General features: G+C 51.8%; 1 protein-coding gene and 2 long non-coding RNA genes across 10 annotated transcripts; 2 read left to right on the forward strand and 1 right to left on the reverse strand.

Annotated features, from left to right (window-relative positions):
* The first annotated feature begins 1,217 nt into the window (after positions 1-1,217).
* On the forward strand, positions 1,218-11,964 carry LOC102549281 (uncharacterized). Of its 4 annotated transcripts, none has more exons than XR_015637523.1 (9): positions 1,218-1,317; positions 3,750-3,897; positions 4,923-5,080; positions 5,494-5,645; positions 8,589-8,703; positions 9,062-9,217; positions 10,376-10,454; positions 10,585-10,709; positions 11,844-11,964. It is a non-coding gene; the product is annotated as an uncharacterized LOC102549281 (long non-coding RNA). The 4 variants fall into 4 exon arrangements; XR_015637525.1 differs by having other exon boundaries at positions 11,855-11,964; XR_015637524.1 differs by lacking the exon at positions 4,923-5,080.
* On the reverse strand, positions 1,363-26,116 carry Sec14l2 (SEC14-like lipid binding 2). 4 transcript variants are annotated; one of them, XM_087582122.1, is made up of 13 exons: positions 26,065-26,116; positions 25,843-25,991; positions 19,260-19,335; positions 14,877-14,920; positions 14,416-14,475; positions 14,002-14,190; positions 12,082-12,177; positions 11,912-11,972; positions 11,460-11,543; positions 8,235-8,341; positions 8,016-8,155; positions 7,735-7,904; positions 1,363-2,825 (listed from the first exon to the last, which is right to left on the reverse strand). In XM_087582122.1, the coding sequence occupies exons 4-13, from the start codon at positions 14,886-14,888 to the stop codon at positions 2,695-2,697; spliced, it is 1,050 nt and encodes a 349-aa protein (XP_087438248.1). In that variant the 5' UTR covers positions 14,889-14,920; positions 19,260-19,335; positions 25,843-25,991; positions 26,065-26,116; the 3' UTR covers positions 1,363-2,694.
* Positions 12,178-14,414, forward strand: LOC148001428 (uncharacterized). 2 transcript variants are annotated; one of them, XR_015637527.1, is made up of 3 exons: positions 12,178-12,257; positions 13,405-13,512; positions 13,888-14,414. It is a non-coding gene; the product is annotated as an uncharacterized LOC148001428 (long non-coding RNA). The 2 variants fall into 2 exon arrangements; XR_015637528.1 differs by having other exon boundaries at positions 13,405-13,496.
* Positions 26,117-26,824: the final 708 nt, after the last annotated feature.

Below are 26,824 nucleotides of genomic sequence, written 5' to 3' on the forward strand. Positions count from 1 at the left end.
TCTTCTTAGGTGTGCGACTTCTAGGAAAGGTGTATTTCTCTGAGCATATCGGTTCATGTGTAAATGGGAGGCACGCCAGCATTCACTGCCTTAGACAGCCACGAGGACTAATTAATTATAACAGTCATCATGTATTCAGTAGACTCAGGTTTGCTCCCTTAAGCTCTTACACTAGCGTCAGGTCGGTCCTATTTTACAGTAGGGAAATAGAGACACAAAGAGGACAGTCACTCTCCTGACTCATGCAATTGTTAAAAAGGAAAAGGGAGCTGGGGAGTTATTACTATGAGAAGAGCGCTCTGAATCCTCTGGGATTTCAGAGGGACAATGCTATGGCCCCTGGAGACAAATCCTACTTGCAACGCCTAGTAGATGTAAGCCACCTCCTCCCCCAGTCCCAGTGCCCAAGTCTGTAAAACAAAATGGATAAGACTGGAGAGATGGTTCAGTGGTTAAGAGCGCTTCCAACTCTTCCAGAGTTCCATTCCCAGCATCCCCACGTCAAGGGAATCTGACACTTCAGGCTTCCACAGGCACACCCCCCCTCAACACACACACACCTATACATTCACTCATAGAGACATATAGATAAATACAAATATATATGGTCTTAAGTCTTTTTTATAAGACAGGCATGGTGTTCCGTGCTTTAATCTCAGAATTTAAGAGGCAGAAACAGTATTATGTGCGTTCGAGACCAGCTGGATAACACCGGGGTTTCTTCACAGCTTTTTAGCTTTTTTAGATCCGAAAGGTGTATACCGACTCCGTAGGGAAGCCACCGTTTTCAGCCAGTGTCCTCTAGAAACCCCTGTGGGTCAGCGGGGACAGGGCCTGGCGCGTGTAGGGAAGGTTGATCGATCTGTCTATAGGACCTGAAACACCGGTAGTGCTGGAGAGGAATTAGGAGACGGTCCCTAAAGCCACGTGATGCTGATCCTCTGCCTCCCTCCCATTTAGTACCCGTTGCAGACGCTGTGCACGCCCGGCGCGCCGCCGGTCAGCACGGAAGAACCATCCAACACGTCTTGAACCACCGAATGGGGCGGGGCCTCCGCCCTCACCGTGAAGGCTCTCGGGAGCGTCCGAGTGCCATGAACAAAGATGGCGGACGACACTCACCGGCTGAACCAATCGAAAGATAACTTGTTAGGACTTCGGAGAAAGTTGTCGCGAGAGGAGAGGAACAGACCGCCTCTGTCTATGTGCCGGTTCCTGTGTTTGTCCGTGGGTCGCGAGAGGAGAAAAACAGACTGCGTCTGTCTCTGTGCGTGTGTCTCTGTGTGACTTTAGCCTGCTACTTGGCACCTGAGAAGTGTAAGGGACCCCTAGGGAGCCGGCGATGGGCAATGAATTCTGCTCTTTGCTTTGAAAATTGATTTATTTATTCATTGGTTAATGTACCTAACAACATTGTAAACCAAGGCCAGGATATGCTCCTGAGATATGTGACTAGATCCTGGGTAGCCTCGGCCCTCTCTGGTTGCTAGCCCTACCCAGAGCTCCCTCCGCTTCATGAAACGAGTCCGCAGGCTGGGCGAGGCCTCATTCCGAGGAAAAGGCAGTCCCCGCAAGGGCCTGGAGCTTCCTTCCCGAATTCTGGGCAGCCTGTAACCTGGCTCACAACTTGTGTGGGGTCAAGAGCTGCTATTGCAAGGTCGCCTGTGCCTGGCTCTTTCCCCTGGCTCAAATGCTTGCCTAACCTATGGCCACCTTCCCTGGCAACCTGCGTCCCCAGGGAAGAGGAAGCCACTGCTTCCATTACACGCCTCCACAGCGAAGGGCCTGCCAAGCCCTTGCTCATGTCAGTAAGGAGACTGCTTCTCAGGCACTGTGGGAGACTAGACTGGGAAGTACACTCAGTGCTGTTTCAGCCCCACTTGTCATTTTTGTGTAGGGTTGCTCAAGTGAAGGTTTACTTAGAGGCTTGTGGCCCACCCACAGCCTCCTTGGCCCTTTCCTATCTATGATCCCTGAAATTAATTACCCTTGTGCTTGTGGAGGGTTTCTTTCACTGGAGAACAGTGGCTAGGTACCAAAGTCCCACAGAGCTCTGGGGCACTGGCAACCATTAGTAGTTAAGCAGGCAGCCAGTGAAGCCCAGGAGTTAGTGAGGTTCTCAAGGGGGGGAAGAGAGGCCTTCTGTTAGCCTTCCAGTGCTGACTTGGGCCACTCCTGAGATTTGGGGTTGGAGAGAGGTGAGGAAGACAAGAGATATTCAAGGCTTATGACAAAAGTTTCGAAGAGCTTCAGCTACCCACCATTCTAGCAGCCTGCTACCTTGCAACCATCATTACAGTAGTGGAGGCTTATTCCACGTTCATTTAGGAGCAAGTTTCTCCCCAGCAGCTGGCTTCCCTGAGTATGACATCCCAATCTCTTACTTCTAATTCCTTCCCTGCCGCCATCCTATGTAACCTTACCCCCTCGTCTCAACTGTCCCTGGGCAGGTGAAGTTGGCAAGGTCTACAGGGTAGACATTGTTACATCCCGTCTCTGGAGACCCTTTAGTATTCTGATGAGGAGGACCCCTCTAGCTATTTATCCGCTTCTGACTCTGAACGGGTGCTCCGTCCAGTCTGAAGTCTTCCCTCCAGCCCAGTTTCTTTGGGCTAATAGGTTGTAGGAAAATGACTATAAAGAAACTGACAGGAAGACACTGAGGGGGGCCAGGCCTGCTGCAGGAGGGAGATGTTATTTGGGGGTGACTGCCCCCTGCTGATTCAACTTCTCTTCTGCTGCTTTGTCTGGAAGCAGGACCTCCACAGTGAAACTGACTTTCTTGGCATGGATGAAGCTGTAGGTGTTGTCAAACCGTAGGACATCTGAGGGAGTAGAAAACCAAAGCATTCAGGCAGTTCCCACCAAGAGGTGAGGGGCAGTGAATATGACTGGTTCATACTGACTGAGCAAGAGACGGAGGTGAAAGTGGTGTAATAGTCCTTGGCCTTCTGGAACTCAGTCTCACTGAGTGTGTTCAGAAAGTGAAAAACTGTGTGAGGCAGAACAGGTCTAGTGAGCCGAGGGACAGAGATTCACATCTGTAACAGCTCGGAGGGAAAAGGTCTCTGCGGCCAAAGTCATGGCTTCGTTACACAGGCAGATTAATGTTAGCAGCCACAGTGTTTGTCAGGATAGTGTACGTGTGAAAGCATGGGTCTGCAGTCTATATGTGTGGCCACATTCTTCCTCACCACAACTCTGAAATCAGCAACAGTCCGCTCAGCTTAAAGGGTTTTAGGTCACCCTGGGAGCGATGGTGGGGTTGGGCTTTCCTTCTGACCATAGTACTGCCTGATTTGGACCCGGGAACTCCAGCCCATGCTGTCCCTCTGCAGACTTTATGAACCAGTGCTTACCCTCTGGGAAGGTGAACGGGGCCAAGGGTGCCTACCGTATGCCTGCCCTTAAAGACTAAAGGGTGGGCCGTTCCTTGAAGGAAAGCTGCCCAAGGAATTTGTGCTGTAATCTGTATAGCAGAACATTTTTCTGACATGAGAAGAGCTTAGCTGGGCTCGTGGTACACCTGTAATCCCAACTAGGAAGGCAAGGGTCAGAAGTTCAAGGCCAGCCTGGACTGTACACTATTTGAGTTCAGGCTGGTTATGTAGACAAAGGAAAGGGTGTTGGGGGAAGGGGTGTCTAAGATACGTGGGGAGGCAAAGATACATGCAGAACAATGTGTAACATTTTTTGTTAATTTGTGTGTAAAAACAAAACTTTTTGCCTTTTTCTTTGTCTACACTTAGAGGCTCTGATCCTAGCACTCCAGAGTGACACCATTTTGAAGGGAAGGTTTTCTCACGTCTTGTACTGAATGTGTCTGTGCAAGTACTTGCCAGGCTTGTTATGGAAATGCGCCTCTAAAGGGACAGACACCCTTTGGTAGGCTGGCAGGTGAGAAGGGCATTAGCCGTGGTTTCCTCTGGGAAGAGGGTGGACACAGTTGGCAGAGGCCGCTTCTAAGCCTTGGCAACTGAACAGGCTTGCTTTTACTCTCACCCCGCTTCTTAGCAAGCTTGTTCCATTTCACTCAAATGCCCCTTCAGGACAGCTAAGCTGAGAACAAAGGCAGCAGGGCCTCCCTTCTGTGCTGCTCTCTGGCTTTCTCAGCGTCTTTCCCTTTTCTCACCCCTGGGTAAACTGCAACCAGCACAGCACCTAGTACTCATTTCTCCTCATCTCTACAATAGTCCTGCAGATCCATACGCCTGCCTCTTGGTCCTGATGACAGCCTTGGCAACCCAAGGTCATCATACTTTGATCTCCTTAGACCAGCACTGAGATGCTTTGCTCAACAAAATACCTGCCCTCGAACACAAGGAAGGGTCTTCCTTACAGCAGGCACGGAGGAAGGGGCGTCACTGCCACCATCGTCCAAATGTCTCAGTGTGACACTAGTATGTACTCACAGGCTCATGGATGCCCTGGAGGCCTTCAGGTATAGGGCTTCTCAACATGTATTGGGTAATTAGCCCCTTTGAGCATCTTAAGGTTATCAGGGGCCGTGTCTCAAAGGGAAAGATGCTATTCTTTTTTCTTTTCTTTTTTTTTTTTTCTTTTTTGGTTCTTTTTTTCAGAGCTGGGGACCAAACCCAGGGCCTTGTGCTTCCTAGGCAAGCGCTCTACCACTGAGCTAAATCCCCAACGAAAGATGCTATTCTTTAGGGAAGCAGGACAAAAGGTATTCTCTTGCCCTCCCACAACATATGTCATGGACAATGTATAAATGACAGGTCTGGGGCCGAAGGTTTGGGTTTGAGCGCTTGCTTAGCATGCAGGGAACTCTGGGTTGAGCTCCTGATGCTTCATAATTATTAGATTCACATTGGCTTCCTTTTGTTTTCCTTATATTCCAGACAGAGGATTGATTTTTAAATCCATGTGTAGGTGTGTTACATTATCTGTAAATTTCATTTCAGAATAGCAATGGGGACAGTAGACACTATTTATAAGAAGGAAATGTTGGTTCTTAGATTCAGAACCACTTCTCTGAGGAGTCCATGGACCCCAGAAGGAAATCTGCTCTGCCCACGTCTCTCGTATTATGGCAAAGGGAAACAAAGTCCGTTCTTTAAAGGTACTTGGATTCCTAGCACTTTGGAAGAGTCAGTGACAAAGCTTGACATTTTCAGCAATAGGTACTGGTGCCCAGCTGGCCTCTTCTCCCTGGTGCTGTCCGACCTCTTCCTACAGCATTTGAGATCTTCCTAACTATACTGTATCCTCCCACTCAAAGCCCAGACTTTTCTTCACTCTTTCCATCCCTAGTCGAACATTTAACACAGTAGGCTCGCACTCAGAAAGTGATTGGGAAGAAAAGGTGAGACCCATCCAAAGGTTTAATATACCTGAACACAGGCCAGAGAAGCCCAGGAAGATTGCGTTCATACTATTTGAAGCTGACATAGCCAGAGGCTTGATTGTCTATGGGGTGGCAATGCTGCACTGTACAGGGGTTATCTGGCCTTCAGAAGCACTTCCCTCCCACAGGTAAGCTTTTACCTAATCCATGATCTCAACAACCTACTTCCAAATGACACCCGACCCCACCTCTCCTACCTCGCTGCCTCTCCATCTGGGAAGGAGAACTTTATGCCTCGACCTGACTCTGCTCCTCCAGCAAATACACAGGTCGCAGACAGGTGAGTGTTCTTGTCGGGAACAGACCCAAGAAGGGATAAGATAAATTGAAAAGCTGTTTATCCTTCAGATACGAGAGAGAAGCTACTGTGTGGCAGCCCTCCAGCTCCTCCATGGCCTTCATGGAAGTACTTCCTTGGTCTCAGAGTTTTGTCACATCAAGGATAAATGTCTTAATTGTTTCTTGGGCAGTCTGTGACTAGGAGTCTAGTATCCTCTCTTAGCGTCTACACTAGTAACAATGCGAGAGAGGACATCTCTCGTCTATCTATACCATAGCTTCATTTCTTAAAGATTTATTTATTTTAATATATGAGTGTTCTGTCCTCATGCACATTAGAAGAGGAATCAGTTCCCATTACAGATGGTTGAGCCATGTGGGTTCTGGGAATTGAACTCAGGACCTCTGGAAGGGCTCTTATCCGCTGAGCGGTCTTTCCAGCCCCCAGCTTCTTCATCGTTTAAAGAAAAGTCATCCTCGAGTGTATAATGAGCGTTCTCCTTGGTGGATGACAATATCTGGCCCATGCTAAGCCTCGTTCTTGGTGCAGCAGAGTGCGTGCATTCTCCTGAGACCTGGCTGCTCTCTAACAAGAGTGACCCTGATCCTTGGGGAGCCGGACTGTGCACATGTACCCCAGGATAGGGAGCACCAGAACTGCAGGCTGCTGGATAGAAGGGTCTCTGTGGAGCTAGTGCAGACACCCGTGTGCTGCCTTAGCAGTGGAGCCCAGGACTGCTCCTATCTTTCCCCATAGTCTCCGGGACAGCCCTGCTCTCCCGTCTGCCCTAATAACAACAGTGATGGGTGCAGGTGCTGAGTCGTATGCTCTATCTCTGGCATCATTCCATAGCCTCACAGATCTTATCCCATGTGAGCGGGCATCTCTGGAAGATCCCAGTTGCAGCAATCAGGAAACAGACTTAGGAAGGCTGAGTCACTTGCCCAACCGACACACATAGCCAGAGGGCCAGTCCAGCCCAGATCTGAGTGCAAAGCCCTAGCTTGTCACTTTTCCACCCTCCGCCCCTTGCCTCTGTCAGGAAAGAAACTAGAAATGTGCCTAGCTTGTATGTAGCTGGCATACATTTGCTCCTTCTATACTTTTATACTTCTATACTGAACCGTACTATACCATACCATACTATACTATACAACACTGTAGAATACAGGAATACAGATCGAGAAAGCCCTCTATAAGTGTCCTAAGTTAGGTTTCCCAGAGTTCCTTTCTGTATATACACACTTTCCCCTCAACCTCTGAATACTACCACACGTGCAGCACTTCATGTCTGCCTGCGTAAGTGAGTTAACACCTTAGCTGTCCGTGTGTTCTCTCTAATGGATCCATGGTGCTTTGCTGTAATACAGGGACCTTCCTGTGACCTCTGCTATGCTGCTGGCTTTATCGGCTGCTAGGACCTTCCTGCTCCCCCTGGCTTTATGTGTTTGTAAAGGTTTCTGTTTGACACATTTCAGAAATATAACTTCTGGGATTACAGCCAATACCAAATGAAATTCTGTGAGGGCTTCTGTCATGTGTATGCTGCTTTCTCATGTCCTGAACCTGCTCTTTTGTTAACCCAGAGGTGAGCAGTGCTGTGAGTTCAAGGCTGGCCTTTTATGGCATGCTGTGCCCTGTAGAGAGTCCCTCCACCCAGACAGTCAGCTCTGTGTCTTCTGCTTCTGTCTGGCTGCTGTCTCAGACCTAGCCTTGGACAAAGCCTGTGTACCTCAGGCTGGCCTCAACTTGCCTTAGCCTCCTAAGTGCTGGTATTATAGGTGTGCCCCACCATGCCCAGCCCCCAAAGGTAGATGCTCTGAACCCCTGTATTCAACCTGTTGCAATGACTCCCCTCTACTTGGGAATATCAGGGCAGAGTCCCAGCTAGCTGTTAGCCATCTGGGTCCCCTTAAGCAAGTCATTGCATCTTTCCAAGTCTATTTTTCCTGATCTGTGCCAGGACAGATGACACCATAGAGTGCTCCCCAGTATTCTAACACCGTGATGTGGCCAGTCCACTGAGGAAGGGGCGTGTAATTGCAGGAAGGTAATGCACCTCAAGCGTTGCCAAGCCCCAGATACTTACAGATGCCTGGCTCACTGCAGGTGAGGGTCCCATCCTCAGGGACCATGTGGGAATTGTATCTCTGGTTAGGCAGCACCTCCGTCATCTCCCCTGCCCGCTGCCGTTCCCCCATCTTGGTCTTCAGGAAAATCCCAAAACCCACGTCTGATCCCTCCGACATAAACTGCCACCTGCAGAGGACATCCACCTGTGTGTGTGTGTCCACGCAACTGGGTTCTTCCACCCTAGCCCAGCAGCTGGTATTTACAAAAGCTCAGGTCCCTAGAAGCACCCAGCCCTACCTGAGGACGCAGCCGGGGAAAAGAATCTCATACTCTACTTGGTGGGAGGAGCCTCGGGAGATCTGCACACTGTGTTCATACTGCTGCTTCACCTGGTCTCGCACGTAATACTGCTTGGGGATGTCACCCCCATAGTTGATCTAGAAGCAGAGCACAGGGTGAGCTGGGGTGCGCATCTAAGCTAAGACTCCACACTGACATCCAGCTGCTGGCCCATACCTTGGATTTACACTTGGGGTTTCCATCAGGGTCCGTCATGGTGCCTCCATACTCCACAGGCAACTGGTCGGGGCTGATGTGTTTGAGTAAAACCTCCTTCCAGTTTGCTGGCAGGAGAGGGAAGGACAGAAAGGTATCACTAGGCAAGACTTTATACCTGATGGTCAGCCCTGAAGAGGCAGAAAGGACGGGCCCTGCTCTAAAAGGGAGCATTATTCGCTGGGCCTGAGGCATAGTTACAGGCAGGAGAACCATTAATTCGTGGCCAGGCATGGCTCCATAGTAAGACATGTGATACATGCTCATGGAGTTAGAAAGACCTACTACTCAGAAAACAACCCTGCCCCGTCCAAGATTCAGAAACCCGAGGCTGCTGTCATCATGGCGACTGACCAGCTCCACAACCTCAGGAACCTGCTTCATCCGAGCTGCCTGCTGAGGACTGTGAAGACAGCAAAATGGACGGAGGGTATGTGAGAGGGCTTTGTATATTACCTCTCCCAGGAAAGGATACAAACATTAAAATCAAAGCCAAATGGGGCAAAGGCAGGAACTGTGGAGCTCGCGGCAGGACCAGAAGTCTTGAATCCACGGGCTTTCACCCAGTGATGCTGACCTCCCGTTTTCTCCCACCCTTCATTGGGCCCAGTCATGCCCCACGTAGCGAGCACTTCACTGTACACTGTACCCTGCCCGCTTCACCTGTGTGCCTATTGCCTTTGGGCTAATTGGCTGCATTTTGTTGTTTTTCTAACCAAATCCTCTCCTGATTGGAGCAATTAATTAACTCTCGAATTGACTCTCAATGCTGAAAACCATTTCCCCAGGAAATACCAGCCTGGCACCGTCCCTGAATACCAGAAACCACTCTAACGATGGAGACCATTCAGCAGACTATAAGCCAGCAGCTCCAGGCCAGGCACTAGCCTGTATCCTCTGCACAGATGACTGGAACCCTGACCGCCCTGTGGCTCCACCCTCAGGTATCTGTGGCCTTGGAGTGATTTCATTGGCACCGCTAAACTCTAGTGACCACCCTGAAGTAACTTTTGTCTCTCCTCTGTTGGGGATCTTGTTTCTTCCCAATCTGCCCAAGGCACATTTGGTTGAAAGATTTTTAAGTGTGGGTAGGAGAACAGACGGAACCACCTACACGGCTCTGCTCCCAGGGAACCAAACCGCCTCACGCACTCGGTGGGTGGCAGCAGCAGTAAAACCAGAAACCATAAAAACCTCGCTCTGACACTTCGTCTTCTCCCAGCTGAGCAGGAGAGCTAGGAGAAGGGAGAGGCCTTCCCATCTCTAGGAAATATCGGCTGCAACCAAAGCTGGGACTTGGGCGCCAAAGTCCTAGCGTCCGTTTGTTTGAAACAGGGTCTCTGTAACCCAGGCTGGCCTGGAATTCACCATGTAATTTCAGCCTGCTTCTGCCTCCCGAGTCCTGGGACACCATAAATGCATTTTTGTTCTTTTAAAAAGCTGTATTGCTGTTATATGTGTGGTGTGCAGTGTGCGTGCGCGCGTGCGTGCGCGCGTGCGTGCGCGCGTGCGTGTGTGTGTGCGTGTGTGTGTGTGTGTGTGAGTATTGGGGATGGTGCATGTGTGGAAGCAAAGGACAACCCTTTGGGAGCTGTTTCTCTCCTTCCGCTGTGGGACCTGGGATCACACTCAGGTCATGAGCCATAGGTAAGAAGCCTATGTTTACCTGAGGAAGCCCAGCCCGCACTGTTGTTTTGAGACAGGGCCCCACTATGAAACCTGGGTGGGCCTTGCACTTAGAATGCAGCCCAGACAGACCTGGGACTGGAGCCCCTCAGCCTCCAAAGTGCTGGGATTGTAGACATTCACCACCTTCCCAGTCCCACGTTGCCGCTCTCCCTTGACCTTAGCCCAAAGAAGCAATCCACAGCAGCCACTGGCAGCGTGTTAACGCCAGCCTTGCAGACACCTTCAAAATCACTATTACTACTGCCAGCTCAGTTCCAGAGCCTGACCCAGTCCAGTTTCAAAGCACATCAGTCCACTCCTGGTTCCTGCGTGTCCTCCTGGCTGGTATGGGGATCACACATTCTCCCCACTTCTCTGAACATCCGACCCCTGCTTCTCTGTCAGCATCACTAATGACTTCCCACTCTCCCCAGTGGGCTCCTCCTACTCTGCCTGCACTTGAACTTGGATATCCCAGGGAGTTCCCTTCAGACTCCTGCATGCTCAGCATAGGTAAGTCTTGCATGGCCAGCCTCAGGGTTCCACACTCGTCCTAAGAGTTGTCACTCTGGCTGAATATTACTATCCATTCATGCTTTTAACTTCCGTGCCGCCTGTTGAATTCTGATGTTTTGCTTTCTAGGTAAGCTGTAAGTCCAGCCAGTCTTTCCTCCTTTTTCCCTGAGGCCGCTGCCTCAGTTTACCCCATCTCTTACCTGGGCAACAGCATGGCGTGCGAACCAGCCTCTGGCTGTCATGGCCTTGTTGGTAAGTACAAGCCAGTTGAAACTCTGACTGTGGTGCTCTCTGCCAAGCACTTCTCTGGTTCTCAGGGCCTAAAGAGTCATGCTCTAGCCTCTCAACCTGGTGTCCTGGTATCCATGTGGCCTGGCTCCGGCTCCCTCTCCAGCCTCACCTCTTGCTGCCCCGGGCCTCATAGCCTTTACTCAGTGCTCCTCTTTCTGCTTTGTTTCATGTGACCAGCTCAATCCTGCTGCCGTATGGCGCTTGGGTGGACATGGCTCTCATCTCAACTCTGGGGGGATGGGTGTTGCGCCTAGGTGTAACGGTGCCCCGTGGCTTCCTTTGTTCCATGTACCACGTTTCTCTTCCCTGAGAGCTAGCCAAGGGACTCTGTCTTAATAATCTTGGCAGCCTCACACCTCGTCCTGGATCTAGCACAGAAAAGGTACTTGCCCTAAAATGATCTCCGTGGCACCGTCTTGATGCTCTTTCTAGTGCCTTCTGGTTTGTTCCATAGCCTCTTCTCTGCAGTCCTCGCTCCCCTTAGGGCTAAGCACTGGGATTCTATTCATCTCTGATTGCATGGTAAGCCCAGTGCTTGCTTCTCAAGTTACGCGAGAAAAAGGTGTCCTTATGAAACCAGGAAGGCACAGACTGTCTCTACTTATCCCTGTATCCCAACTACTCCTAAAGCAGAAGGCAGCCCCAGAGGCTGAGGCATACCTCTAAAGCAGACCTGACTCAGACCACACACCCTGCAGTTTGGGCTCTCACCTCCCAGAACCATGATCTTCTTCCTAGTGTCCTCACTCAGGAAGGGCTTGATGAGGTTGTAGGCCACTGGAAACAGCTTGGGGGCTGGAAGAGAGACAAGATGGTGTGAAGGAGAGAACAAGGGTTAACTCAGACTCTGACTGCATCATCTGCCACCCACCTCTGCCCACGGGGCAGCTGAGTGTGAGGCTCAGCCAGGCATGTTTGAGGTCTAGCTCCCAGTCCGTACAAGGGTTGCGACCAACTAGCTTCCTCCTATGGCATCACCAACCTGAATCCTACTGGGCCTGGTGGCTCAAATGCTCTGGGAACTGTAAAGCATCTGTACAGGTTAAGGTCAACGTCAGGCTTCCAGGGCCCTCCTTTGGCTCACTGTTCACTCAGTCTGCCCCCAGGTAATGGTTCCGGTCTCTGGTTCCCACTGGCCTCATCACCAGAAGCTCCCAGCTCACCTTTAACGACGAACAGCCGCTTCAGCGTTTCAGGATAGTTCTCCTCAAACATGGTGAGAAACTAGGGACAGAATGGGTCGAGTCTCAGCAGCTCAGGCCTGCAGGCCACAGTGCCCTCCGCCCTCTGAGGAAGCCTAGCTGAGCAGTCCCTCCTGCCCCCACATCCTCACCTCTCCATAGGCCTCCACTGCAGGTTTCCAGAGGTGCTTGAGGCCGAGTCCCTCACAGTCGTAAATCATGGTGATGGTCTCTATCTTCTTCCCTAGCTACAGAGAACAGACAGGCAGAGGAAGCTGTCACTCCACCCTGCTGGAGAACTAATTCAGGGCCAATGCTGACTGCTCAGGTACACACAGAGCAAGCAGATGCTGGGGGCTGGGCCCCGGGCTTTTCATATGCCCAGGGAATATTTCGCTGGGGAGGAATATCGACCTAGACAAACTGTTCTCATCTAGCAAATGATGGGGTGGATCAAGATCACCTCTGAGGTCCCCTCTGTCCTTCGGGTCCTCCTGAGGGCCTCTGTCTTCCTGTCAATACTGTGTGCTCCCTGGGTAGCACCCATGCAGCCCCCAGGCCTCTCACTCAGACATAGCTGCTCCATCCTGTCTAAGCTCTAAGGAAGCATCAAGTTGAATCCCCTTTGTGTGCCCAGCCTCTTAGGGCTTCTGTACTGAGTGGGTTCTTTGAGAGCACCTGCAAATAATAGTGCTGAGAAGCCACCATACTTTCACACATCTGACACTGCTGGGTGGGGGTGGGGGTGGCGGGAGAAAGGTGAGAGGCACCTCTATCTTGGTCCTCAGTCCTTCCTTTCTCTTTTCTTTTCTTTTCTTTCTTTTTTTTTTTTTTTTCGGAGCTGGGGACCAAACCCAGGGCCTCGCGCTTGCTAGGCAAGCGCTCTACCACTGAGCTAAATTCCCAACCCCCAGTCCTTCCTTTCTTTTTAAAAAAATTATATTTATATCTGTGTGTGTGTGTGTGTGTGTGTGTGTGTGTGTGTGTCTGCCTGCCTGCCTGCCTGTCTGTCTGTGTCTGTGTGTCCATGCCACAGTGTGCAGTTCAGAAGACAATCTGAGGAAGCTGACTCGCCTCTTCCACTCCGTAGCCTCTCAGGCTTGCTGACAAGTCTGCTTTACCCTGCCGAACCATCTCTTCAGTCTTTGTCTTAGCAAGGGAATTGTCGCCCTGATTTCTTGAAAGTACACTTGGAGGAGCAGGAGTTCTGGGTTCATCTGTACCAGGAACACCCCCAACTCCACACTTGCCCAAGGGTAGCTTAATCCAAAACGAAGATCTCACTGGTCCTCACGGAAACTAAAGAAGTTCTCCAACAATGTAGTGAGATGGCTTTCTTTGTCTTTCTAGGGTCTTTGTTGCACTGAGAATTAAACGTAGGCCTCTGCCTGTGTGTGAGGCCAGCTGCCTGTTGCTAAGTGACATCTCCAGGTGTAATAATTTATAGTTTTTGCTTTTCTTTTGCCTGTGTCTAGGGCTTCCATATGTAGTCCAGGTTAGTCCTGTTGCCTGAGACCTGTGGATCATGGCACTGCAGGTGTGTTCCACTCACCTCGCTGCAATGCAGGTCGGTTTTTGCTGTGGTGAGTGGGGAACCCCTGGTTTGCTGTGGGGAACCCCGGGGTGTGCTGCGTGCTCCAGCCCTCGCCCTGGGAGGTTTTATTAAACCACGTGTCTTCAGGGTCCAGGACTGCTTTTTATCCCCAGGTCTTCCCTGTACACCATCCCTGTGCTTTGTGGGAATTCATCGTGGCAATAACAGATGGGATTTTTAAAGTTTTCTTTAGCAAAATAAAATCACGGGAAGAAGGAAGTGTGGCTCAGTGGTGGAGTAGAACACTTCCCTAACACACTCAAGGCCCTGGGCTCAGTCTCCAGGCAAAGGAACAGAGGGAGGGAGGAAACGAGAGAGAGAAGAAAGATGCATTGGTGAATGTTCGTCCAAACCCTGATTTCAGGTCTATGAAATGCAAACCCTGAGGCCGTGCCTCCAGCCGTGTGTGACATCCTGCCTCTTCCTGAATGCCTCCACCGTGATCCACTCGCTCTCAGTGGCAGACAGGGCCACCCACCTTTGCGGTCTGCTGGGTGCACTCCTGCAGAAGCAGCTCACAATCTCTCATCTTGGTCCTGAGCAGGTCTTGCTTGGAGGCGGAGAACAGCAGACCCTTGGCATCCAGTGGGCCGATGATGTCATACCAGACAGGGCAGCCGTCCAGGTCATACCCACACCGGCCGCCTGACAGATACTGTTGGATCACCTGGCCGAAGACATAGTAAAAGCACCTGGTGGGCAGGCCCAAAACATCCACGCCTTTCCTGAGTCCCTCCTTTGGGTGCCAAAAGATTCATATTTTACAGCTAAAGGGACTCCTCTGACATTGCCAGCCTGTCCTCTGAGGCTCCCAGCCCAGTAGACCATGATGTGAACTGTGAGTCTTAGAAGCATCCTTACACAGGAACGGAGTGGGATAATTTGTTCTTACCTCTGGTGGCTGCCAGCTGATGATTTTGTCAATGTCCTTTTGCTTCCGGAATTCCACATGCTGCAAATACACAGATTTAGGAAGCACAAGGTGAAAGCATTAGGAAGCAAGAGGTGTGTGGTGGGGGGTGGGGTCCTGAATATGAAGGAGTAATCAGCACAAGCTGACCACCAGACCACAGCTGACCCCCAGAAGGAGCTGAACAGGAGTAGGAAAGGAGGCCCCCCGTTTCTTCTCATAGCTCATCGAGAATATCATTGTTGGCTGATCTGGAAGTAGAAGAACCTGATATTTCCAGGGAAGGAAATGCACTTTGTCCCTCAGGGATAAAGCAACAATCGTTGGCTAATAGCTGGGTCACACTACCCAAAATCTATGATGGGTGGGTGATGGGGAGGCAGGCGACGTCCAGGCAAGGTGTGAGTCTGATGGGAGGAACCGTGGCAGGAATAGGTGCTCACCTTCCGGAGCATGGCCTCCGACTTCTGCAGGTCAAAGCTTCGGGCTGTAACAAAAGCATGGTCGGGGTTGAGCATGAGACTGCATCCTTAAGGACTCCTTTCCCAGGCTGGGGCCAAGTCCCCTTGTGGGTTCCCCCCGCCAACTGTCAGCTCAGAGCCTTGTAAACAGCACAGCTCTGAGTTTGTGGAACAGTCAGGTCAAGTTCAAGACAGTTGGGAGTGGGCAGCATCGTAACCGTGGGGTCAGAGTATCCACGTAGATAATCAGGTAAAGGGACTTATCTTAGAGAAAGTGAACCCTGGATCCTCTTATCAATTGGCCATACCCCACAAGGATGGAATTTATCTCTGTCACAGTATAAAATCAAGCCCTGAGAAGTTGATCCACAGTTCAAAGATGAATACAGCTGCTCCAGAATCTGGGGCCAGAGTTGGCCAAACATCCTGGGAAGGTAGAGTAGTTGCTATCCCTCCAGAAAATCCTGACATTTCTCTAAAAGACCCACACATTCCTTATGGGAGCACAACCGGTTCTTAAGTCGGTTCACCAGGGCCCACTCCAACAAGTTGCCCTGCTCAAATCTGAACCCAAGATGTCGCTGTCACTGGTTACTTGTGGTAACCAGAGTTGCCATGTGTACCAGTCAGCTACGCTGCCATTTACACCAGAGACAGGGTTGTCTCCCTCATCGTACAACAGCCCTCCCCAAGCATGAGTTCTGCGCTGCCTCCAGGGCCTCCCCTCCACGGTGAAGCCTGTCCTGGGAGCCTTCAGTTTTCACACTCAGCTTTGTGACCTTCCTAACGGCTTCCCTTTGGATGTTGTTCCCCTGGTCGGGGGCCCCTCCCAGGTGAACCTCACGAGCTGAGCCCAGGTGTCGTTTGCCCCTTCTCCAATAAACCCTCACAATTCTCTTGGCAGCATTCAGGTAGAGCTTAGAGTCAACTGAAACCCCAAATCCTTCACACCTGTGCACCAGCTAAGCCTCCGCCCCCTCTCTAGAGAGGCAGGGCCCTCATCACCACAGTCCCCTTCATCCCAGCCATCCCAAGAGTGTCTGAGACTCTGGGCCATTTGGCCTCTGACCTATGTCCCTCCTGGCTGCACATCCTCCATGGGTTTAATTGGCATCTAGATCTGCTGATAGCCCTGGAACCCCGACACACAGGCTGCCCTTTGGGTTGTCAACAATGCCTTCATCATGATCTCTGGGAACAGGGGAACATACTCCCTGACTCTGCATTCTTGAAGTCTGATCCTCTATCTGAGTCGGGATGGTACGTCTAAAGGTCTGACCAAGCCTGGGTGTGGCACCTTGGTAGCCTAAGACAGCTGGGCCCCAAGTTCGAAGTCAGCCAGGGCTACATAAGAAGTTCGGGCTTACTGGTGCTACATATTAAAACACTAGCTTAGAAAGAAAGGAAAGAAACAAAGAAGCGAAGAAAGAAAGAGAGAGAGAGAGAGAGAGAGAGAGAGAGAGAGAGAGAGAAGAAAGAGGGGAAGGCCAGTAAAATGGTTCAAAGGGTAAAGGAGCACACTGGGCATGCCCAGCAGCCTGACAACTTGAGTTTGCTCCCCAGGATTCCTATAGTGGAAGATAACTACAGAGTTATCCACTCCCCTCCACATGTGCACTGTGGCCTGCACTCCACACCCCAATCTCTCTCTCACTGTCCTTCCCCCTTCCTCCCCACACACATACTACACATCCTAAAATACTTTTTCAAAACAAGAGAAAATGAGAAAGGGTTGGCCAGGCCACCGCCACCAGCCTGCCAGATCCTTTCTGGCAGTCACTCTGGCAAGCCGGGCTTAGGAATTTCCTCACTGCCACCCTTCCTGTGGCACCGGCAGCCAGGGCCACTTTTGGACAAATGTAACGTGGGTCTGTATCTCCGCTCCTCCACCTTGTGTGTTTTATCTCGGAGAAGATACTCTGTGTGCCTGACTATACCACTTAAGAAGCTAGAACTGCGTGTCCTTTTGTAAAAAGAGGAGGCAGACCATGAAAATCAGTTTCTCACAGAAAGGACACCCCTCGAGAGAGGAGAACCCTTCTCTTCCTAGAGAACAGGTATCCAGTAGTAGTAAATGGCACTCGTCCTTATCTGAGGGAAATTCTCCAGTTGATTATCTGCCACAGGTCCTACATTCAGGGTCTTCCCCTGCTCACCCTGCTCCTCCCACCCTGCTCACAAGCACCTGAGAGCTTGGCTTGGGCACTGACCAGTAGCCTATCCCATGGCCCTGTGAGCTGCAAGCTCAGCTATGCTCTGCTCTCTCCCTGGGCTCTTGCTGCCTCTGTTCTGTCTTGCTCACTGACCTTCCCTCCTGGGGTGGGCACCCAGATCTCACTTCCAGCCAGAGAGGCAGTGGGAACTCATGTGTCTGTGGAGAGGGGACCAGTAAAAACCTGAACCCCAAAGCACATACCACATTCCACAGCAGCAAAGGACTCCTTTAGAATCAAAGACGTGAGGAGGGGTGTGTGGGATTTTTAAAAAAGGGTTGGTTTTTTTTTTTTTTTTTTTTTTTTTTTTTTGCAAAGCAACAAAAACCCCAATTCAAATTTGGAATAGGGTCTGAGTAAGCCAGAGCCGCTGCCCAGAAAATAAGAGGCACAAATGCACCACAGAGGGAAAACTTCCTCCGCCCTGTGAAGCAGACTTTGAAACCAGAGGTGTAACTCAGAGATAAAAATGCTTGCCTGGGGGTTGGGGATTTGGCTCAGTGGTAGAGCGCTTGCCTAGGAAGCGCAAGGTCCTGGGTTCGATCCTCAGCCCCGGGGAAAAAAAAAAAAAGGAAAAAAAAATGCTTGCCTGGCATGCATCAGACCCTGGGTCCAGTCCTCAACAGCTCAAATTTGATTAGGAAGCAATGCTTGCCTTCAAGAGCAAGCAGCTCACTGGGAAGGAGCTGTGGCTTGCTGGAAAGGGTGCTAGCCCTGGTTTTGCTTACCATTGTCTTTGTGCCTTCAGGTACGTTCCGTGCCCTGACTGAGACTAAGTTTTCTCACCTGGAAAATGAATGACCATCCTACAAGGGCATGGCCAGTACCAGGCGTAGGCCCTGGCTAAACTATCAGGCCTTATACAAACGGTCCATCCCATCCCAGGATAAGGACAGCAAATGTCTCATGTCTAGGACACCAGCTGCTAAGACCTCACACCGGCCTGAGCTGCAGAGCTATTCAATGGCTCTCTCTCACACACACACTTCTCTGCCTCCTAGCAGCAGTTCCACAGTCAGATCATCTTGGAGCTGGCCCTTTAAGGAGGCTACTATCCTCCCACTCTTTCTCCACCCACCTTCTTCTAGCCTTACCCTTTCAGCAAATGCTAGGCCAAAATTCCCTCCAGCATAGACTGACTTCATTGCCACCCCCACACCACCCCTCCACCTCCTCTAGGTAGCCTGGGAAAGGGGCCAGATCATATAGGTGGTGGGGCAAGGGTGGGCAGACGACACTTCCAGAGGCTCATGAGCTGCACGTGGCTCTCCTGCGTGCACCTGTCCTGGGGTGTTGCTAGCAGGCCTTCAAGAATATGCCTGCTTTGTTAAGTTTCTGGAAACAGAAATGACATCTCTTTGTCTACTTCGAGTCTTCCTGGGCCCAGAGATGCGAGAATGTGCCCCAGGGCGGGTCTTGTACACTCACATTTACAACGGAGTTCTACCTAAAAAACGGGAGTTCTGCTAGTCAAACTCAGTAGAGTTTTCCCATTTTTTATGTCTGGCAATAAAGTTTCTATAAAGAAAAAAATGAAAGTGATTCAGAAGATCCCTGAAGGTGGTACCGGCCTCGAATAACAGGGAAGAGGACACAAGGTACAAGGAGTGGGGGCTGAGCCTGAACCTGAGACTAGCAGCTTGTTCCCACCATTCCAAAGGTAGTCCTGTCTTGCCATGGGTAGGCACCCTATCTAATCCACTTCTCAGGGGAAGAGCCTAGAGATGTATGACCATGGCTCAGATGTCACAGCTAAGCTAGCACATGGTTAGAACTAGAACTCAAGACCCTGGTCTGAGTTCAAACGGACAGGATCAAGAAGACCTCTGGTTCTAATCTCAGCTCTACCTTCAACTTCCACATAGTAGGGCCTTTCTGGGCCTTAACTTCCCTTGTGTCTGCAGAGCAGACTTACAGAGTAAACAAAAGGATGCTGATAGTCCACACCCAGAGGTTAGCATTTTCTTCCTGCCTGCGGCTCACCCAGCAAGTCCCTTCACCTGTCCGAGTTCCCAAGTCTGTATCCCGTAGAAGGGATGGGGCTTGGGGAGGGGGGTTGCCAGCCATCTTTCTGTCTCAGCTTGCCACTGATTCCAGAGGACATCCTTCTACCGCCCAGAACACACCCCTGTCCCAGGCCCTCTTCCCTTACCTCGGAGCCATCGAAGGAGAAAGTAGTCATCTGGATTGGGCAGGGCAGGCAGCACGTCCTGGACATTTTCTCGAAACTATAGGGAGAGACAGCTGGATGAGTGGGAGGTCCCCAACCTCCCTCTGCCGAGAGTGCCCCTCCATTCGGGGCCTTTGCCAGAGCCTTCCTTTACAACTATTGTAGACACTGGCTGAGTAAGGGCATGGGCTGTGTTGTTAGGGGCACCAGGTAGGAGAGGAGGGCACATAAAGGTAAGAGGACACTGCCTGCATCACTTAGGGACATATCTCCATGCTAATCTGGTGGGCAAGTGGGTGTGTTCCCGGCCAACAGTGACAGACAGCAGGCACTCTGCTCACGCCACAGTGGATGCTGTCTGTATAGCGAGCACCTGTCATGTGCCCAGCACTGGCCTTGGCACTGCGTCTTACATCTCGTCCAGAACCCCTAGAGGTATCGCTGCTCCCATTTTACAGATGGAGAAATGAAAGACAAAGGCTCAGCGACACATGCAACATCTGGATACAGATGTGAGTCCAGATCCTGGGCTCTTTCCTCTGCAACTTTCCTGCCACCTTGGTGATGGAACCAGGAGCGGAGGGGAGGAAGACGGCAGTCTCAAATGACTTCGTTCAAAGGACGGTAGTGGAGGCGAGTTTGGAAGACTACAAAAGCGGCCGAGGGTGCTGGGAGGACAACCAAGATGGAGCAGACAGCTCCTGCAGGTGGCCACAAACGGGGGAAGTGGTAAGAGAGCAGACCAAGTGAGGTGGTCGGTAACCCAGGGCAGTCACCCCCATCTCCAATCTCTCACTACCCAGTAGTACACAGGCAGCCCGCGTCCCTCCCCAGCCCTCCCACCTCAGCAGTGACCTTTACCTGGTTACTGACCTTTAGGACACCTCCAGAGGGGACCAATGAGGACTGGCCACCTCTGCCCTTTGCCCTAGGTCGGCTAGGACTAACCCTCCCATCCCCCAAAAGCAGTTCCCAAAGTTAGGACAGTGGTCATCAAAACAGCAAGCAGGAGGCCACCCTTCACCTAGGACCTCACCTGGCTCACCTCCCTGACCAAACCTATGCCCAACAGAACTAGCCTGCAGGTCAGCTGCAAACTTGGCAAGGGAAAAAAGTCACACACACAGCAGCCACATCTGCTGCCGCACTCTAGACTAAATAAGAAACTGCACAGCTGGGAACACAGGGGCTGGACCCCATCGATTCCGATCCGGTGTGACTGAGGAGATAAAGTCTTTTGGGCAAAAGGGCCAGCTCCTGAACTTGAGTAGATAAGTCCCTCTCCGCCCAGGTGCCAAGGCAAAGCATGGTCATGTCCTTTCATTTTGAGTGGCATCACTAAGTCTCTTGCCAGACAAGGGTCTGGGTTGCCAGAGGGAGGCGAGCTCTTCTCTCCGAAAGGATCCCAACCTAGTGAATCCCGGGGCATCTTAGACTTCACACAGAAGAGGTACCCAATAGTCTACTCCTCTAATTCCATCGAAGAGCACACAGGACAGGGCTTGGCCCAAGGTCACACAGTGACTTGGTGCCTCGCAAGGGCTATGGGGAGTTTGCCAAGGAGCTGTCTGGGACCCTTCCATATGCCACTGCCCCACAAGAGGAAAACCTCCCGGAAATGGGAGGAAACCTGGGGCCCTGCCCCTGTCCCACAGCCTTGCTACCAGTCCCTGCCAGCCCAGAGGATGAATGTTGCCTTTGTGCCCTCAACTGCCTCCCAGGGTTTCCAAACAACCACTTCTTCCCAGGGGCGGGCAACCTCCGAGGCTGCTCGTGATGGAGACCGCGATGACCAAACTTCCCGAGGTCCTCACCCTGAACGAGAAGCAGTCCGCTGGGCACTAGCCAAGCGGGGGCGATCGGTCGCCGGCCCGTGGGGACCGTACCTCGCAGCCGCTTTGCAGCCAGGGGCGAGGGCCACAGCCAGGCCCAGAACCGGCTCACCTTGGCCAGTGCCTCCTCCTGTTTGGGGCTCAGGTCACCGACTCTCCCGCTCATCGTGGCTCAGCCTCGGGGCGCGGCGCCTGCGGCAGCTGATGAAGCTCCGACTCTTTTGCAGCCGCGGCAGCCGCTGGAGTAAAGTCCCAGTCTTTGGCCGAGGCCCCGGGGCTGGCGGCCAAGACCCGCCTCTTAAAGGAGCCCGAGGGGCGGGGCGAGACGCGCACAGGCCCTGGAGTGGAGCCAGGATGCTTGCTCATACACCTGAGGAGCTAGTTGGATCTGGATCCTCATCCTACCCAAGAGGAGGCTGGAAAGCTCTAGCTAAGTACATCTTCTAAGGTGCGACTCCACAAGGCTGGGCCGGGCTGCTCTCATCGCTTTCCTTACCCCAAAAACATTGACAGCTCTGTGGTGCCCACTGAGAAGGGATGCCCCTTAAGCGTTTTTGTGCCTGTAAGAACTGTGACGTTCGCTCTGCCGTCTGCTTATGGCCACTACTACCAGATCAGCTTGGAGGTGAGAGGTGACTCCCAGGGTTGCGGATGTAACTCAGTTGGTGGCAGGAGGCTTGCTCAACATGCACAGCCTTGAGCTTGATGGTCATGGTGGCACATCCCTTGCCCATATCTGTGATCCCAGCATTGGGGTGCTGGAGTCTGGAGAATCAGAAGTCCAGATCACCCTTAGTTATTGATTGGGATCGAGGCAAGTCCGGAATACAAACGAGTCAACCAAACAGAGTGGACAGCCTTTTCCCTCTAACTGTATAACCGTCACCATGCCTGCATGGCGAAGACCACGGCATGTAGCTGAGGGGAAAGGAAGATCAGCCTCCCCACCTAAGACGCAGTTCTCTGCGTCTGACCTTCCCTGCTCTCTGGGAGCCACACCCAAAGCTCTCACATCTCAGCTGGCACACTCTGCTTCCTCTGTGGAAACGAGGAGACTCCGTCTGAGGGCCCATGTTCCACGGGTGCCCACAGGGCCCTTTGCCTCACTAACTCGGGGCTAATGGAAGTTAGTGTACACAATTCTCAGGCTTCACTTCTTGTAGCCACCCCCTAGCCGGCCCTGCACAGTCATCCATTGCTGGCTCCCTAACCAGATCTTAGCCGTAGGCTAGACAGGGAGGAAACCACAGTGGGAGCCAGGGCCCACTGCAGCCCTGCTGTGGCTTATCTGCTTCCCAACTCCTCCGAAGGGCCTGTAGGCTTCCCACTAGTGACAAGTTTGACGAGTGGGTGGCCTCTGGCAGCTGTAGCCTAGCAGCTTCTTGTCCAGCCTATACCATCAGACTGCCTCCCCAGGAGGCATTGTTCTGGAACCCAGGAATATTCAGATACCACTTTTTGGTCCCAAGCATACCACAGAGAGCGCAAGAGCAAGGCAGATAGCCAAGAAGAGGACTCAAACAGTAGGGGCTTAGAGAGGATGATGTTTTTCTCGGATGATGAGGTCCTAGAAGGCTCCAGGAGAGAGCAGAATTCGGCCTGCAACTAAAGATGTGGGAGAAACAGGAGACGCCTCAGCTTCTATCAGCACAGTAGCCTGAGCTGAGTTCTGGCGGTTGGTGCAAAGTGTAACAACGGTCAGAGAAGTGGAGGCAGCAGGCTGGCCCGGGGCAAAGTGGGTGACGCTTAAAACCTTGCTGTGACCTTCCTTAGGAACATTGACCTTCTAGGCCGTGAGGCTCACAGAACACACTGCCTTGCTTCAGTTACCAGAGTCCCCCACAAACCCTGCATCCCCCAGTACAGGCTCCTATAAACATGGGTGGAGCATGGTGGCATACATACAGCACTCAGGACTGATACAGGAGGGCCAGCCTGGGCCAGCCTGGGCCAGCCTGGGCTCAAAGAATGACAAGTATTGGAGGAAAGCAGAGAGGAAGGAGACGATGGGGGAGGGGCTTCAAAGTGAGGCTCTGTGCTGTTGATGGTCTGGAAGGAAACTGAAGCTCCATCTCATGGAGTTCATATGGCTCTCACCTAACAGCAACAGTGGGGAGGGGGCCCACAGGCTCAAAGAGGCCATGGCTTGCCCAAAGTCATTAACAGCACAACAGGTGTAGGGTGCCCAGTGCGTGGGCAATGAGAAGGTTTCACTTGGACCCACTCCTTCCTGCCTGGCATTAATGCAGAGGTAACCCCTCGATTGCCTCAAATCCGGGGCTCAAGACTGTAGGAAGTAGAATGCCCCACCTGTCTCTCTCTCCTCACCCAGGGTCAAGGCAGGTGGCAACAGGCCTGTTCTTGGTTGGCATAAGAAAGAACCTGGCTATGCCCCTGCTGTGGCCTCCTCCTAAGAGATCTGATGAAGGGTGGGCTGAGGGGCAGCATGTGGCTGGCAGGCCCCGAGCCTGACCTCAGTGGAGTTTCCACACAATACAGGTGTTCCTTCCCTAGTTATGGCTTCTTGACTTCAGGCTTAGCACAGGACAGAGCTGTCTTCTTCACTGGATATGAGGCCTTCAAGAGCTTTAAGAGCTTCCCAGGGGCAGTGTGCTCTTCACTGGGTAGAGGCTACTAAAAGAGAGTAGTAGGTCAGCCCCTTCTGGTGGTGCAGCCCCGGACAATTTAAACACCCATACAGATGGCTTCTCCTAGAAGGGCTAGCCAGTCCTCTAAGGTGACAAGTCACATGATGTATGGAGGAAGCTGAGGTGAGGGGTCATTACAGGAGAGCACCTGCAGTCAAGACAAACATGGCTGCAGGGGCCACTCGATAAGCCACAAGGGGCATGTTTAATTCCAAGGAACTTTTAGTCCCTGAAATCTCTCCCCGAACCCAAGAGCTGTGGATACCCAAGAAAGAGACTGAGCAAGGAACTCTCTCTCTTGTCTGCCCCTTTCCCATTCTCCAACCGCCCTCTGCTTCTACAGAAACTTGCCACATCCAGACCACCGGAAAGCCAATGGTTAATCTGATAATATAAATCCTAGATAAACAGTCTGGTAAACGCCTCTGAGCTGGTTACTGAGGCTCTCTCCTTCCTACCTTACCTTTTCTACATTTTCTCCCCCTCCCCTACAATTCTCCCTTCCTGCAGAATATATTGCTTCCCTCTGCTCAAGAACCGTCACTTGCTGATCCTTCAGAAATCACCCCAGTCCCATTGTCTTGCTTCAAGGCCTGCTCCATCTCTTCCCAGCATCCCTTGTGGCCTGAACTGCCAAAAATCCCCCTTTCCACACACTTCCTTACCAGTCAGAGATATTCCCCGCTGTTTCCCAAACACACTTCGCCTCTCTCCCCCTGTATTCTTATTTCTTTCAGCCAGCTAGCTCCTCCTTGGCCTTCAAAGCCCTGTTCAGAAACTTCTCCCCTATCTGCCCATTGAAATGTGACCTTTGCCAACCAGAAGCCCTTTTTTGACCTTCACCAGGACTCTTCTCTGTTGTGACTGGACTGACAGGAAGGACCTGACCCCCAGGGTAAGGCAGCCTGGACGTAAGCATTCGTAACACAGCGTGTGAGGTTCTGAGTGCGCCTTGCTGGAAACTGAGGGAGAGGAAGTATGGACAACGAAAAGAAGAGCTTGGGCGCTTTAATTTTAGGAATTAGGGCATTGGGTTTTAAATTCTTCTAGGGAACAGCTCTGGGCACAGGAAGAGCTCTGGGCTGGAAGTGTCAGCCTTGTTCTGTGTCCCAGAACTAATGTGTTATAGGAGCCATTCAGCACTGGCATGCATGGGTGTGAGAATAAGAACAGGGGCACTGTGTTCCCTTCATGGCCACTTGCTCGTGCCTCCCGGGCCTCCTCATCCAATGGAGAACATTAGCCTCAGAATCACAGTCCCTCCCCTGGTGCCCTGACCTCAGGTCTCCCAATACCCAGGGCAGGCAAAGTGGTACAAAGACTGGAACGGGGATGTGAGACAGAAACACAGCCAGGTCTTTTAAACCCTTCAACAAATATTTGTGGAACACTCTACTTCCACAATGCCAGGGCCATAGGAATTTTCTGGAAAGCTCTTGAGCTCACAGGGCAGCCCCAGAGGAAGGTCCCCTCCTCTTAAGCCTGCCTTGTGGGGCTGCAGCTGCCGCTGCCGCTGGTTACCTCTCTTCTCCAAGTTCCAGTCGCCTAGAGTGAAAACTAATCCTTGCCTTTCTCCCTGGGGCCACCGTGATAATTCCCAGTGACATGCTGGGAAAGTGGTGAATGTACAGGGGGAGGTATCATCATCATCATTATTGTTGTTGTTGTTGTCAGGGATGATTTGAAAGCAAAGAGAAAATGAGAACCTAAGCCCACCCCTCTCCTCCCCTAGGTCCCCACTTCCTCCTCAGTTCCACAGTCCACCCTGGCTTTGTCAAGAGATACAAATCCTCTCCCAGCCCCACTTCCCACACCTGAACCCCTCTGATTAAGTCCCTTCCCGGGTATCACTGTCTAATCCTTAAGTCCTTTCTCACCAGTCTCCGGTTGTCTCAGAGAATCAAATCCCTTTAGAATAAGGTGGCCCAGTTAGCTGCCAAGGGAGAGGCTGGGGGCAGGGATCTTGGGGCCTCTGGACTGCCTCAGAAGAGACTAGAAGACCTGAAGGGTCCCTGAAGGCCTTACTTCAGTCTGGTACTAGTTGGCAAGAGGCTAGGAACTTCCCCGAGTGAATGTACGTCCTACCCTGCATCCAAGATGGAGGCCAGCTCTCAGCACCAGGTCTGTTCACTCCATAGCTGGGACTTGGGAGACAGAATGGTGGCCCAACGACTCTGGAACCAGACCACCTGGTTCTGTTACCTAACAAGGTTAGCTGACACGTCCTCAGGTTCCTATTGAGAAAAGGGTGTGAAAATCTCACACTCACTGCTGGGGTTAAGTAAATTAGCTTATGGAAAAAAATACCTAGAACCTAGAGAACGCAGCAGTTTTTGTCCGCTCACACTTCCTGTTTCCTGCCCCAGACTTTCTGTAGGCGGCTACCCACACACCATCTGGGAGTGGCTTTCCTGTGCCCATCTCCAGACTGAAGTTGCCCCTGACCCCCAGGCCTATCTCTTTCTGCTTTGTTCTCGTTGTGGCGCTCAACCGTGGTCTGGAATGGTGTGGCAGTGTACGTGCTTAGGTTTTCTCTCTGTTCTCAAGGACCGGAGCCATAGCGGTGTGTCCAGTATCTGGACCTCAGGTGGAAGGACAAAGAAAGGATCTGTCCCTTCCTCCTCACGCCTTATGACAATTGCCTGCTGCTACGCTCGATCCACCTGGCCTGTGTGGCCCTGGCTGACTGCCTCAGTAACCTTCTCTGGGCATCCAGGTGGGTAGAGGGAGCTGTGATGGTACCCAAGGGGACCCTCAACGATTCTCCTGTGTTGGTTTGGGACTCATGTCTGCAAAGTGAAGAGACTTCTGAGTGCTTCCCTTCGAGTCTCAAATTACCACCAACTCTGGAACCAGAATGTCTCCTGTTATACGGAATCTCAAGCCCCTAGGCTTGGGATTTGATCCGGTGAGCAGGGCAGTTTCTTCCCTTGAGGCTCTTTCTACCTTTCTCCTGGGGCTAGGCTGCCACCTGGTGGCCGTGTGCCGCATGGCTCCTCCTGGTTATCAGAACATTTAACCTGCATGCAATTTGCTCTTACTGCCCTTCCTCCCCAGGCGGTCACCA

The sequence above is a fragment of the Rattus norvegicus genome, chromosome 14 (genome assembly GCF_021556685.1).
Source record: "Rattus norvegicus strain SHRSP/BbbUtx chromosome 14, alternate assembly SHRSP_T2T, whole genome shotgun sequence".
Taxonomy (NCBI): domain Eukaryota; kingdom Metazoa; phylum Chordata; class Mammalia; order Rodentia; family Muridae; genus Rattus; species Rattus norvegicus.